General features: G+C 49.7%; 1 protein-coding gene across 1 annotated transcript in view; it reads left to right on the plus strand.

The window, feature by feature from the left end:
- TESC (tescalcin) overlaps positions 1–13,979 on the plus strand; it is a 47,068-nt gene that overhangs the window by 14,620 nt on the left and 18,469 nt on the right. Inside the window, exon 2 of the mRNA XM_044241103.1 lies at positions 8,068–8,137. Coding sequence (XP_044097038.1) covers positions 8,068–8,137 — 70 coding nt within the window. The remainder of the gene's footprint in view (positions 1–8,067; positions 8,138–13,979) is intronic.

The raw sequence follows: 13,979 nt of genomic DNA on the forward strand, positions 1-13,979 counted from the left end.
TCTCCGACCTCTTGGTCTGTGTGACACCCCCCCCCTCCTGCCTGGTGGCCCCATGCTTAGCACAGCAGGGCTGGAAGCCGGCCACCCACTGCCTGACAGGTGGGACCAGGCCCAGGCAGAGACCCCAGACCCATTACATTCCTCCCCATTCCTCCCTACCCTGAACCCTGGCAACCCCTTAACCTACTTTCTGTGGCTTGATTTGCCGGATGTTCGATATAAATGGAGTTGTGCGACATGTGACCTGGGCCTGGCTTCTCTCCGGAGCCTCATGTGTTCAAGGCCTATCCGTGTTGGTGCGCGTGTGGGGTTTTGTTCCATTTAGGACTGGATCCTGTCCCGCTGGACAGACAAGCGGACCGTGTTAATCACAGGAAAGTGAAAGGACGGATAAGCAAAAATACGAGACAAGAGGAAGAGAGGAATGTCCTGTGATTCTGCCACCTGGAAATGGCGCACTATTTTGTTGTGCGTCTTTTCCTATGATCTCCTGCACGTACACAGATGTGATGGGGAACATTCGTATTCCTGAGATGTTGTGGCCTGTTGGTTTTTCCCTGTAGTGCTATCCCATAAACGTTGTTCTAAGTTCTGAATATCTTATTTTTTTCAAAGATAATATTTATTTGACAGAGAAAAAGCGAGAGAGGGAACACAAACAGGGGGAGTAGAAGAGAGAGAAGCAGGTTTCCCGTGGAGCAGGGAGCCCGGCGCAGGGCTCAGTCCCACAACCTGGAGATCATGACCTGAGCCAAAGGCAGACGCTTAAAGACTGAGCCACCCAGGTGCCCCTAAGTATCTTATTTTATACATATACATATATATATATATTAAAGATTTTATTTATTTATTTATTTGACAGAGAGAGAGAGAGAGAGAGAGATCACAAGTAGGCAGAGAGGCAGGCAGAGAGAGAGGAAGGGAAGCAGGCTCCCCACTGAGCAGTCAGCCCGATGCAGGGCTCGATCCCAGGACCCAGAGAGATCATGACCTGAGCCGAAGGCAGAGGCTTAACCCATTGAGCCACCCAGGTACCCCATTATACATATATTTTTAAGTAACCTCCATGCACAGTGTGGAACCCAACACGGGGATTGAACTTTCGACCCTGAGATCATGACCTGAGCTGAGATGAAGAGTTGGACACTTAACCAGTGCAGCCACCCAGGCACCCCTCTAAGTATTTTATTATTTTTTTTTTTAATAAGACTTTATTTACATATTTGACAGAGAGATCACAAGTAGGCAGAGAGGCAGGCAGAGAGAGAGGAGGAAGCAGGATCTGCTAAGCAGAGAGCCCGATGCAGGGCTCAATCCCACGACCCTGAGATCATGACCCGAGCAAAAGGCAGAGGCCCAACCCACTGAGCCACCCAGGCGCCCCAACCCCTCTAAGTATTTTAAATGTGTTTCTGAAGGCTGTGTAGTATTCTGTGTTCAGGATGCTCCAGGATTTATTTCAACTGGTTTCCTTGTGGCTCACCGTTTCCCTAGGTGTTAACTATTTTAGAGTTCGTGATGATGACTCTGCCTGTTTATCTCTGTACACTTGTCTGAGGTCCTTGGCTTTTGTTCCTTGGGATCAGGTTGCTGGTTGGAAGCCCAGATACCAGCGCTGTCCAGTAGAAATGCAGTGCAAGGTGGGATATGCTCAATTTTTTGGAAGCCGTGTATGTAAGGTAATTCTACATTTTCTAGTAGCCATGTTTAAAAAAAGAAACAGATGAGGTTAACTTCAATGTTTTACTTATCCTCTTATGCCTAAGGTATTTCAGTGTATGACTAGTACAAAAATTTTTGAGACAGTTTACATCCTTTTTTGTACTAAGTCTTTGGAAGCTGCAGTGTATTTTAGTCCCTGATCCTGCTCCCTTGCAAAGGCTTAGCAGCCGCCTGCGGCTAGTGACTTACTATATAGGTAGATACTTTCAGGTTTAAGCTTTTGATACAAAGTAGCATGTCACCCCGCCCACAAACACACACAGAGATTGGGCCAGTTAAACTCCCACCAGCCACTGGCTGGGTGTGAAACCAACCCTCAGGTTGAAATCCGAAGCCACAGATAATGAGGCCACCGTGCCTGTGCACCCAAGTGGCTCTCCTGTCTCCACGGCAACTGTGACCTCCTGGGGACCTGGAGAAAGGGCTGAGAGGAACAGAGAAACAAGAAAATCTTCCATCCTGGGAACCCCCGAGGGGGCCACGCACATGCGGAGCAGGTGCCCACAAGACTGATCCTCTGGGGGACCCCCGGACCCGAGGGTGCCTTGAAAGTCACTTCATGAGGCCCCAGATGTTCTTCCCACTGTCACTGTCATCTAAGTTGAGCCCGAGCTCTTGGCTCCGGGAATCTGGGTACCGAAGACAGGTTGTTTTCCTCACCCCTCTGTTTTCAATTACGCACTGTAGGAAGGGTTGTGTGCATGTGTGTAATTGTGCGCACACTTTGCGTGAAAGTAGCTGGAGGTTTCATGAGAGGAACCCGGCCTATGGCGATTTCTGGTTTATACACCTCTTCTTACCTGTGTGATCTTGGGCAAGTCTCCATGTTCCCATCTCTACAATGGGGCTAAAAGCCATCCTTACCCAATAGGATTGATAGAGAGGGTTATGTGAGCCAGAGCTTAGCAAGAGTAGGGCTGGACTCTGTGAATGCTCAGTGAATGTCAGCTGCTGTGGTTCTATGCTTAGGAACATAATTAATTTTTTTTAAAGATTTTTCATTTATTTATTTGACACAGAGAGAGAGAGATCACAAATAGGCAGAGAGGCAGGCAGAGAGAGAGGAGGAAGCAGGCTCTCCGCCGAGCAGAGGGCCCGATGCGGGGCTCGATCCCAGGACCCTGGGATCATGACCTGAGCTGAAGGCAGAGGCTTAACCCACTGAGCCACCCAGGCGCCCCATAATTCATTTTTTTAATGGCTTTATTGAGATGTCATTCACATTCTGTACATTTCAGCCATTTAACATGTACTCCGTAGTTTTTAGTATAACCACAGGGTTGTGCACCCATCACCACAATCTAACTTGGAACCCTTTTATCCCTCCCAGAAGAAGAAGAAGCTCAGTACCTATTAGCCTGACTCCCCATTCTTCCCCAGCCTCAGGCAAGCACTGGTCTACTTCGGATTTGCCTATCTGAGTGTCTCCTATAAATGGAATCATATGACGGGTGGCCTTTGTGATTGGCCTCTGTCACTTAGCATCATTTTGAGGGTAACTCATCTGTCATAGAGGCTGTTGAGGAGCATTTTTGGCTGTAATTTCTGAGAGCTGTTTTTCATCAGATCAGTGTAATTTTTTTTTTTTTTTTTAATCTGTGATTGAGTGCTGGGAGCGGCTGTTGATCACACAAAGGGAGGTGGTGTGGGGCATCAGAAAGCAGATGAACAAACCTGAATCCACACACTTTCTGCCAGACAAACTGAACCCAAATCCTGGGTCTGCCTTTCAAGTTCAGTGGGCATCAGCAAGTTACCCAGCCCCTCAGATCCTCCATGCGTTCTTCTGTAAAGTGGGAGCATCTGTCTGTTCTCAGGTCGTAGAAAGGATTAAGTGAGAACGTGTGTTTGCAGGACAAGCTACACCACCAACGATGAGTCATCAAGAGTGATGTTATCGAGATCCCTGGGCTGTCCCATATGGGACCATATTGTGTGCCTAAAATATCCATTTACATGACTAATAAATGATACATTGCATATTAGAGATAATTTGGAAAATACAGATGGATCAAAGCAAAATGAACCCTTTAATCCCACTACTGGGGGAAACCATCGCTATTATTTCAGGGAAAATAAATCCAGATTTCCTTTTATTACTTATGCACGTTTGTATGTGTCTACATATCTCCCCCAGCATGAAGTCATGCTGCTCTTGTAGCAAGCTGTTGTGTTTTTGTTTTAAGTAGTCTCCAATGGGGGGCTTGACCTCGCCACTCTGAGATTAAGAGTCTCATGCTTGACGGGTGGACACCTGCGTGGCTCATTTGGTGAAGCGTCTACCTTTGGCTCAGGTCATGATGCCAGGGTCCTGGGATCGAGCCCCACATTGGGCTCCCTGCTCGGCGGGGAGTTTGCTTCTCCCTCTCCCTCTGCCTGCTGCTCCTGCCTGCTCCCTCTCTCTCTCTGTGTCAAATAAATAAACTTAAAAAAAAAAAAAAGTTTCATGCTGTACCAACTGAGCCAGGCAGGTGCCCCAGCAAAGCTGTTTTTGAAGAACATCACATGAGGAATATATTTTCATGTCAGATATGCACTTGTCACTTTTCAAAAGCAACATGCTTTTTTTTTTTTAATTGGCTAAGTATACCACAAAATATTTGACCAATCTACTTTTGGTGAGCACTTAGATTGAGTCCAGTTTTTAAGTTGTTAAGAATACGAAGGTGGGACACCTGGTTAGCTTCGTCGGTAGAATTTGTGACTCCTGATCTCAGGGTTGGGTTGTTAAGTTCGAGCCCCACATTGGGCATGGAGATTACTTAAAAATAAAATCTTTTAAAAAAAGAATATAAAAATGAGTACATTTATATATATTCATGTTTTGTTCTTGTTGGAGTTTTGTTTTTAGGACAAATTTTTGTCAAGTAAATTACTGATTTATTTTTTAAGTACTGAATTTTGCATGTAAACCTTTTATTGTGGTATCATGTATGGAAAAGTGTATCACTCATGAGCAAATGTTTCCATGAACTTGAAATAATATATTCCCAGTACCCAGAGGGCCCCCTCCTATCCCATTCAAATTGCTACTCTCCGCTCAGGGGTAACTCTTATACTGACTTCTCTTTTTAAAAAATTAAGACAGGGGTGCCTGGGTGGCTCATTTGGTTAAGTGTTCCGACTTTTGGTTTCAGCTTGGGTCACAGTCTCAGGGTCGTGAGATTGAGCCCCACATTAGACTTGCCCTGGGTGTGAGGCCTGCTTAAGATTTTCTCTTCCCCCGCTCCCCTCTAAAAAAAATATTTAGAGGATGTAATCATCATCATCATTATTAGAGAAGTTCTAGTAAGTTTATAGCAAAATTCAGGGGAAAGTATAGTTTTCGTGTATCCCCACCCCAACCCAAGTTTAGTCTCCCCCATTATCAATAACTGCCCAACAGAGTGGGATATAGTTGATAAACCTACATGACACATTATCATTGCCCCAAGTCCACTGTGTACATTAGGGTTCCATCCTGGGGTTGTAGGTTCTGTGGGTTTGGATATATGTACTGTCAGGCATTCCTCAGAGTGGTACCCTACAGAATCCTTTCACTGCTATGAAAACCTTCTGCTCTATTCATCCATCACCCCTGTGACCTCTGACAGCCACTGATCTCTCTTGTGTCTTCATAGTTTTACCTTTTCCAGGATGTCCTATAGTTGGAATCATCCTGAATGTAGCTTTTCTATCCCGACTTCTAAAACCATAGATGAGTTTTGCCTGTTTTTGAACTTTATTAGGTTGGAATCCTAGAGTACATGCTCTTTCCTGTCTGACTTCTTTTGCTTGTTTTTCAGGTGGTTTTTTTTTTTTAAGATTAAAAAAAACTTTTTTAAGATTTTATTTATTTGAGAGAGAATGAGAGACAGAGAGCATGAGGGGAGAGGGTCAGAGGGATAAGGAGACTCCCTGCTGAGGAGAGAGCGTGATGTGGGACTTGATCCTGGGACTCCAGGATCATGACCTGAGCTGAAGGCAATCCCTTAACCAACTGAGCCACCCAGGTGCCCCTAAGATTTAAAAATTTTTTCAAAGTAATCTCTGTACCCAGGGTAGGGCTTGAACTCCCAACCCTGAGATCAAGAGTCTCAAGCTCCACCAAACCATGCAAACATTCATTTTTGTGTTTTTGAAACTTACCCAAGTTACAACACATTCTCTTGGTTCACTGCTGTACCCTGTTGTATTGTGTGACTACACCGTAACATTTTGTGTTCTGCCATTGCTGGGTGTTTTGATAGCTTCCAGTTTAGGGCTGTTGAAATAGTATTGCCATGAACCTCCGTCTGTACATTTTCTGAGGAGCACAAGTGTGCGTTTCTTTTGGGTACGTACGCAGGAGCGGAATTGCAAGGTGGTTGAGTATACACACAACCTTGCTGAGACGCCTGTGCTGTAAATGGCCATATCCTCCTCCAGAAAGCTGTTAATTGCCTTTGGTGGTTATCAGCCTCTCCAAGGGGCAGTTTCTACATCTGTAATGGGGATACAGTCCTATCCCAGGGGGTCATGGGGAAGAGATGAGCTACAGTGTGGAGATGGACATCCAGTACTTAGCAAAGCCTCAGTACCAGTTGGCAGTCATAAGGAGTATTTTCTCAGCAACAATAGCTTCTAGGGAGGCTGGAGAATTCTGAGCTACAGATTCTTGAAGCAATACAACCTGAGCCTGAGACCAAAAAAAAAAAAATAAATAAAATAAAGCACAGTGGTTCGTTGGCTCAGTCAGTAGAGCATGAGACTCTTGACCTTGGGGTTGTAAGTTTGAGCCCCATACTAGGTGTAGAGATGATTTAATACAGTTTTTAAATGTATGCCCTCAGCTCAGGTCATGATTCCACGGTCCTGGGATAGAGTCCCACATTGGGCTCCTTGCTGAGCAGGGAGCCTGCTTCTCCCTCTGCCTACCACTCCTCTTGGTTGTGCACTTTCGTGCACTCTCTCTCTGGCAAATAAATAATAAAATATTTTTTAAAAACTCATGGGGTGCTTGGGTGGCTCAGTGGGTTAAAGCCTCTGCCTTTGGCCCAGGTCATGATCCCAGGGTCCTGGGATCAAGGCCCGTATCGGGTGCTCTGCTCAGCGGGGAGCCTGCTTCCTCCTCTCTCTCTGCCTGCCTCTCTGCCTACTCGTGATCTCTGTCTGTCAAATAAATAAATAAAATCTTTAGAAAGAAAATAAAATTTAAAAATTCTTTAAAAAAATCCCAACAAGAAATGAGATGACCAGCTGTTCCCAAAAATTAGCTGCCTCTGTAATAAGAGGAGAAAAGGTGTTTAAGGCAGGGAAAGCATTGGAAAGAAGGAAGAGGGGCCTGGCTGTTCATCACCCCAGCCCCGGTTGGGAAGGTTCTGCCTGAACTGTATGTAGTCCCCAGGAATCAGATGTAAGGCCTTGCATGCCGAAATAAATGGGCAGACATTTATTGGGCAGACATGAGTAGCGGGTGAGGGCAGGCTTGGGAGATGGATCCCAGCTCCACTGATGCCCAGTTGTGCAGTCTGAAGTACTCTGAGCTGCAGGCTTCAGATTAGGAGACAGAGAGAAAGGTATCTCCTCCCCTACAGGGTTGTGCTGGGGCTTCAGGGAAAAGAGGCAGGTCAATGTTTCATACTGTGCATCTCATAAGACAAGCCCTGTGTGGACAGAACCATTATGAGTCTTGGAATGCACTAGGGCCTGTCGTATCTGTGGAAGAAACATGGCCTACTGGCCTTGAAAGGGTTCTTAAGAAAAATTCTGGTATGTAGGTTTTCTAGAATGATTGAGATCATACATCATGTACAGCGTAATTATCCAGATCCTATTTCTTTTCCTTTTAGTTTCCTCGCTGCACCAGATTCTCCTTCTGTGTCTCCCTGTGCGTCTCCCAAATCACCCAGCACCAGCCTGAGCCACTTTTCCCTTCCCTACTCCTCTGTCTCGCCGTATGAGACTGACCCTCTGAAGCCCCTTGCTCATCTAGGAAGACGCCTGTCTTCAGAAGTGGGAGGGGAGGAAGTCAGAAGAATGGCTGGGATCCCTTTAGCAGGCTGGGGAAGGGCCGAATGACCTGGTTCCCATTGGTACTGTCCTGGGGGCTGCTGTTAGTAGCCCAAGTTGTATCGCCAAGGGGATCAGAACAAATAACCCCAGAGGTGCCTTGCCAGGAAGAATGGGAAACCCTCTGTAGGGTTCTTCTTCTGGTGCTGCTCGGTATTGGCCGGGTGGGGAAGGCAGGAGAACGATGGAACGGGAAGGTGGGAGAGTGTCACCAGCCTCATGCTGGTAGCTTCCAAGTTCGGGGGTCACTGATGTCTTCCTGTCTTTCTCTCCCCTTCCTCCTTCCTCCTCTCCTTCCCCTCCCCTGCTTCTCAGTCTCCTCAGACCAGATCGAGCAGCTGCACCGGCGGTTTAAGCAGCTCAGCGGAGACCAGCCCACCATTCGGTAAGGTCCGCGGTTGGGTTCGGGCGTTGGGCATGTCCACGGCCCTTGACGATTTCTCTTTCCAGCTCTTTCTTTCTCTGAGTGTGCAGGGACTCTAGAAGAGCTCCTGGGTTACCCCATTTCCTGCAGCAAACCCGAAGTTGTTGTGATTCTTTTGGTCCCTTCTAGATGAGATGTTCTAGAGCCACATCTGTTTCTCTCGGCATCAGGAATGTCTAACCAGAGTGAAGACAGTGGCCAGTCCACCATGCCTGCCTTACCCTGACTTCCCCAAACGGGACGTGCTCCTGGCCTCTGTGCTTAGAATCCCAGGTCGACGTTGAAGGTCTGGTGAATGTCTCCTGACTCTGCTTCTTCTCAGTGGTCCATTCCAGCCTCAGGCAAGATGATCAGAGCAGCCTCTGGTTTCTATCAAGGAAACTGGCCACCTTACATTGTGTTTTTAATGCTAATCTTGTAGAAGCTATGTAGGTTTAAGGGGAATGCCTTAATCTATACTCCTTCTCCTAGAAGAGTGTGTTCAGTCTTAGATACTTGTTGAGTTATATGGAACTTGGTTAGTGAGACGTCCCACTTAGCACATTGGGTCATCACAGAGCTGGCCAGGAAGCTTGGAGTCAGACTGTAGCAAGCCGAGTTTCCAATGCAAAGTAAACAGCATGCTACCACAACATCTAACAGATGTAGTTTCCTAAAATAAATATTCAAGGTCTGAAGGTTATAGTCTTCGAAGTTCAAAACAAACATTTGAATAATTCAGGGGACGCTTCCTCTGTCTTAGTGAACAGTCTTAATCTTCACCTTAGTTTTATGGAAACTGACAGATGAAATATGCACTTTCCCTTGTCTGTCTGAACAAAAGCATGTTGTTAATCCCATGCTTTGTGTTTTCAAAGCCTCCATTCCCAGAGGTTAGAGTCTCATGGTTCCTGTGGCCTCCTGTCTCAATGTGATTATATCCAAGGCAGAATGGTAGCCAGTTAGAAGTGGCATCTTTAATTCCATCCAGGACACCTGCTAAGCCCAGTAGAGAAGGAAGAGGGAGCCCAGCGAAAAACCACCTCGCTTCTCATTGGCTCTGAGAGTGTTACATATCTGAGTCAGAGCCAATCACCATGGCTGGGGCTAGAGATGCAAATTGGCCGTCCTCTCCTGCCCCCAAGCTGTGAGGGAGTGGAGCCGGGTCCTCGGGGCAGGGGAAGGGGGGGTGGTTTCCCAGGGCAGGGTGGGCTGAGGAGCAGGTGCAGGGTGGGAACACCGGGGAGTCTAAGGGAAGTGGCAAGGGAACCGCTGCCCCTCCTTCCATCAGAAGTTTCTGGGCCCGTGCTCTGTGCCGGGTGCTCGTACCTGTGTTGGTGAATGCAGCTTAAGGTGGGTGACATGTGAAAGTGGGGCCCCCTTTCTCAAGATAATTTTCCGGCAAGTGATGCCTCCCAGCCCTGGACCAAGCTTCTGTGCTCAGGGGTTCTCTGGGTCTTGACTGTTGAGAGGTTTTGAGTTCAACTTCTGCATGTGTTTATAAGATTTTTAGACTTGGGGGAAGCAGAGGCGAAAATCCACACTTGGGAAACCGGTTGCACTGACATCCTCTGTGACAGGGGCTGTGTGAGTGGATGTGAATTGCTTTGTGTCTCTGAGCCCCTCTCGTCACCCGTAAAGCGAGCACAGTCCGTCAGGGTTTGGTCTGGGCCGTGAGCGGACGCCTGCTGGAAGAGTCCAGTCTGAGCCCGTTTGTCTGCGCTGGGCGCCGGGGCTGTCCTCCTCCCACCGCTGCTGAGGCCTCACGGAGCCACTCTGAGGGGCCAACAGGCAGAGGTCTGTTCCTGGGGCTGGAGAGGAGGTGGGGAGCACAGGTGGTGTGTGAGGAGGCGGCTCTGATGCCCACGGAGCCCCTCCCAGTTGGAGGTTCTAGCATCTGAGCCCCGTGTGGCCCGGGGCCCCTCCTGGGCTTTGCAAGGACACACCGAAACACGAACTGAATATGCTGTGCACACGAACTGAATATGCTGTGCACACGAACTGAATATGCTGTGCACACGCTCTTTCCCAGCGGCTGTGTGTGCCCAGATCGCTCGGGAACCTTCCTCATACGGGCTTGGCTTCAGCCAGTGTGTGGGGCCCAAGACTCTGCATTTCTACCCAGCACCTGTGCCACAGGCTCCCTGAGCGCCCGGCCTGGGCTGTAGTAAGCACCCAGCAGAGGAGGCCACGGCCTCCTGCCCCCGGGGCTCAGGTGTCCGTCTGTGCGGTACTCCCCGCTTCCTCTCGCCCCAAGCCTGTAGCCTCTCTCCTCCGCCCCGTATCCCTCCGCCTCAATCCAGGGTGGCCTTTTGGTCTTAGCAGCAGCGGGGTTTCTTCTGGAAGTCAACCTCGATGATGCCCCTGCCCCGTCAGCAACCTGTCAGGCTCCCCGGGCCCCTTCCGTCTTCCCTGTGGCCACACGCCACAGTTTCTGCCTCCCCGTGGGACAGCGAGTGGATGTGTGTGTGTGATCCCCTGGGAACCAGGTAACCACACAGGTTTGACTCACAGTTCTGGCGCGGAAGCCCAGACTCTGCATTTCCAACAAGCACGCGTGGTCACGGACTGGTCAGCACCCCCCAGCACCCAGGAGGGTGCCCAGGAGCCCCTCTGGGTTGGGTGGGAGGAGACTGCACCCCCCGCAGACCCTGGGGGGCCCGTGTTGCAGCTCTTGTAAGCACATGCGCGGTGGGCTCTGCCCACCCATCCTCCGCACCCACCCCTCGACCATCCTACGCGTCATGCTTTTCCCACCTGGCCTCATGCAAGCCCTGAGTGTGTCTGCCTGGCCCCGGGGAGCAGACCCTGCTCCCAGCCTTGGGGCTCCCCAGTGCCCTGAGGTCATGTCTGTCTTCCTTAGCTGGGGTCCACCAAGGTCTCCGGATGCTGGTTTTGGCTTTGTGGAGGTCTCCTTGTGGACCTCCTCTCCTCCAAGATAACCCTCCTCCCCACTCTGCACTCCCACAGCCTCCTCCTGGGGTGCCCCATCCCCCCCTTGACAGTGCAGAACCGTAACTGTGGCCATAACGGACAGCAGTCCCCATGAGGGGTAGGAACTGGGTCTTTGTCCCTGGTGCTGTGTCCTGGGCTGGTGACATACCAGAGGCGCTGGGAGGACTACTGCTTGGTTGAATGAATGGGGGAGAGCAAAGTAATGAGGAAGAAACAAGAGTTTCTTGCCAATGTTCTGTATGAGCCATGAAGTGTGGAATCCGTGAGACTTGTTAACGCTGTGTCCCTCCACAGGGGGTGCGAATCCCCAGGGAAGACTTTATCCAGGGCCTGGTTCGTAGGCATGTTCGTGGATGTAAGCGGTTCTTAATTGAGCGTGTTTTTTTTTTTTTTTAAAGATTTTATTTATTTATTTGCCATAGAGAGAGAGATCACAAGTAGGCAGAGAGACAGGGAGAAGCAGGCTCCCCGCTGAGCAGAGAACCCCATGTGAGGCTTGATCCCAGGACCCTGGGACCATGACCTGAGCCGAAGACAGAGGCTTAACCCACTGAGCCACCCAGGTGCCCCTAATTGAGCGTGTTTTGTGTGCTGTGTAGCTGGAGCACGTTACTTTAGTCTTCTAAAACCTGACCGGAAGTCGTGGTGGGAACGCCTGTTCTCCCGGTTTTACAGATGGGGAAGTCAGGCTCAGGTGCTGTGTCTGTTCCCGAGGCACACAGCTTCTACATAGAGGAGCTGGGATTTGAGCCCAGGGCTGACAGCCCTCTGTAAGGAAGCTGCGGGCATTGCCGTAACTTGGGAGCGGTCTCCTGGGGCCCTCAGTCTCCCTGCTCTGCCTCTGAGGACCCTCCACACCCATCATGCCGGGGTGGGCGTGTGTAATCTCCCATCACCGAAGCCCTAGCTCCAGTGTCTCATAACCTCTGCTGGGAGGCTGGTGGCAGCTGCACACAGTGACCGCCCAGCCCAGGGGGAAGGAGGTGATAGACCACGTGTTTTAGACAAACAGGCCTGCCTGAAGGGCCCCCTCCCAGAGCCACTTTGTTCCTAGTCTGTCTTTTAGGACTTGGGGAGGGTGATAGGGCATGTTTTCAGGTCTCCTAGGTATTCCTGCCCATCCTCCTAGGGCAGAAGGTCCCTAGGTCCCTGGTCCCCTGTACCTTCTCCACACTGTCAAGGGTTTCTCCAGTGACCCTGGGCTGAGCCTTCAACCTCTCTGATCCTGGGCACATCCAGCGAGCTGTGGGCTATGCTGGGGTTTCCGAGCAGGGAAGGAACTTGGCCTCATTAGCATTGAGCCTCACGAAAGGCATCGCCTGGGGTCCCCTGGGTGAGGCCCCGGCGCCACAGCCTGCGAGGGCTGTGCGAGGTAGCACTCTTTGCCCTGCCTTCTCAGAGAATGAGGTGCCCCGAGAGCCTTTTAGGATCCTGTGGGGCAGTAATTGGGGTGGGGGGAGGGGTGGACACCTCGAGTGCAAAAAGCCCCTTAAAAGCGACCCTTTAAATCTGCAGGCTTTAAACATAGACTCCTAGTAAGTTTTATCAGTTGCATTAAAAAAGTAACAAAGAATTGAGTTTCTGAATTGGTGACTTTGATAAATTGTCTATAGCTTAAAAAACAAAAAATCCCACGGGAAGAAACGCCAGAAGGGTTTTAATTTTAACCCACCATCTCCTGCCCATGTCTGGCTGGTCCCTCGTCCTTCTGAAAAGGATCTGAGGGTGTCTGAGGCACGGGAGCTGCTATCTCAGAACCCCGCTGTGTGTGTGCCCAGCACCTGACTAAAAAAAGAAAACCAATAAAGCTGCATTCTTTTTCTTTAAGGGCTCCTCCTAAATTGTATATGTTTCAGGACCCCCCCAAACCCAAGTCCTCTGTGACCACCAAACAGTGAGCTCTGAGTCCTCTTGGAGAAATGCTTGAATAGAAAACGGTCATTAGACAAATGTATCAGGTACTGACGTTGTACAGACCTCTGTCCCCCCAGAGCTTTCCTTCCGGCAGGGAAGCACTGCCCCTAAGTGACCCTGCGAACAGATACGAGGAAATTTCCCATCACGAGAGAAATGCAGTAATTGCCACTTGGCCTCATGTCTGTCTTTAGTTGGGGCCAGTCACCAGGCAAGTGCCTTAAACAGCAAATGTAACTTCCCGAGCACATGGTGGCCGGCTCACCACCCCCCAGAAATAGATGCTGTGGAATCCTTCAGGGTGATGCAGGCCAGGAGGAGGTCTGATTAGATCGAGACACATTACAGAAATATTTTTAGATTCATCGGCCGCCGAACGCGGAGTGAATCCTGGAGTAAATGGAGCCGTGCACGTACGGGGTGGAGAGGAAGGAGCAGGGTCCCATGCTGAATGGACACCAAATCCCCGAGCGGCTTTCTTTCTCATTTAGTATTTGAGAGAGAGAGAGAGAGCCAGCAAGCATGGGGGGGGCGGTGGGGAAGAGGGAGAAGGAGAGGGAGAAGCAGGCTTCCGAGCTGAGCAGGGGACCTGACGTTCAAGGTCGCCTCCCAGTCAAGCATGCGCGTGGGAGCCCCGGCTGCCGTTAGGGCTAATATGTGCACGCACAGGGCTGCGCGCCCACTGGCCCAGTCCCACGGGTATCAGGAACCCCATTATCCCATCTTCCAGATTAAGAAACTGAGGCTGAAGAGGACAAGGTCAAAGCAGAACTAGAGCCCCCAAATAGCTATTTTCTCGTCATCTAGGATTAATTTTTGGGTGGGTTTACCTAGGGAGGATCTTCCCCGCTTCGAAGAAAACCCAGAGCCCACAGTGATCCTATTGCTTTTCTCTAAGGAAGGCCTTTTAATTGTAACCCATTTACTTTGCTTTTAAACCATCACATAGCTAAAA

Source organism: Neovison vison, chromosome 3, assembly GCF_020171115.1.
Source record: "Neovison vison isolate M4711 chromosome 3, ASM_NN_V1, whole genome shotgun sequence".
NCBI classification, from domain to species: Eukaryota; Metazoa; Chordata; class Mammalia; order Carnivora; family Mustelidae; genus Neogale; species Neogale vison.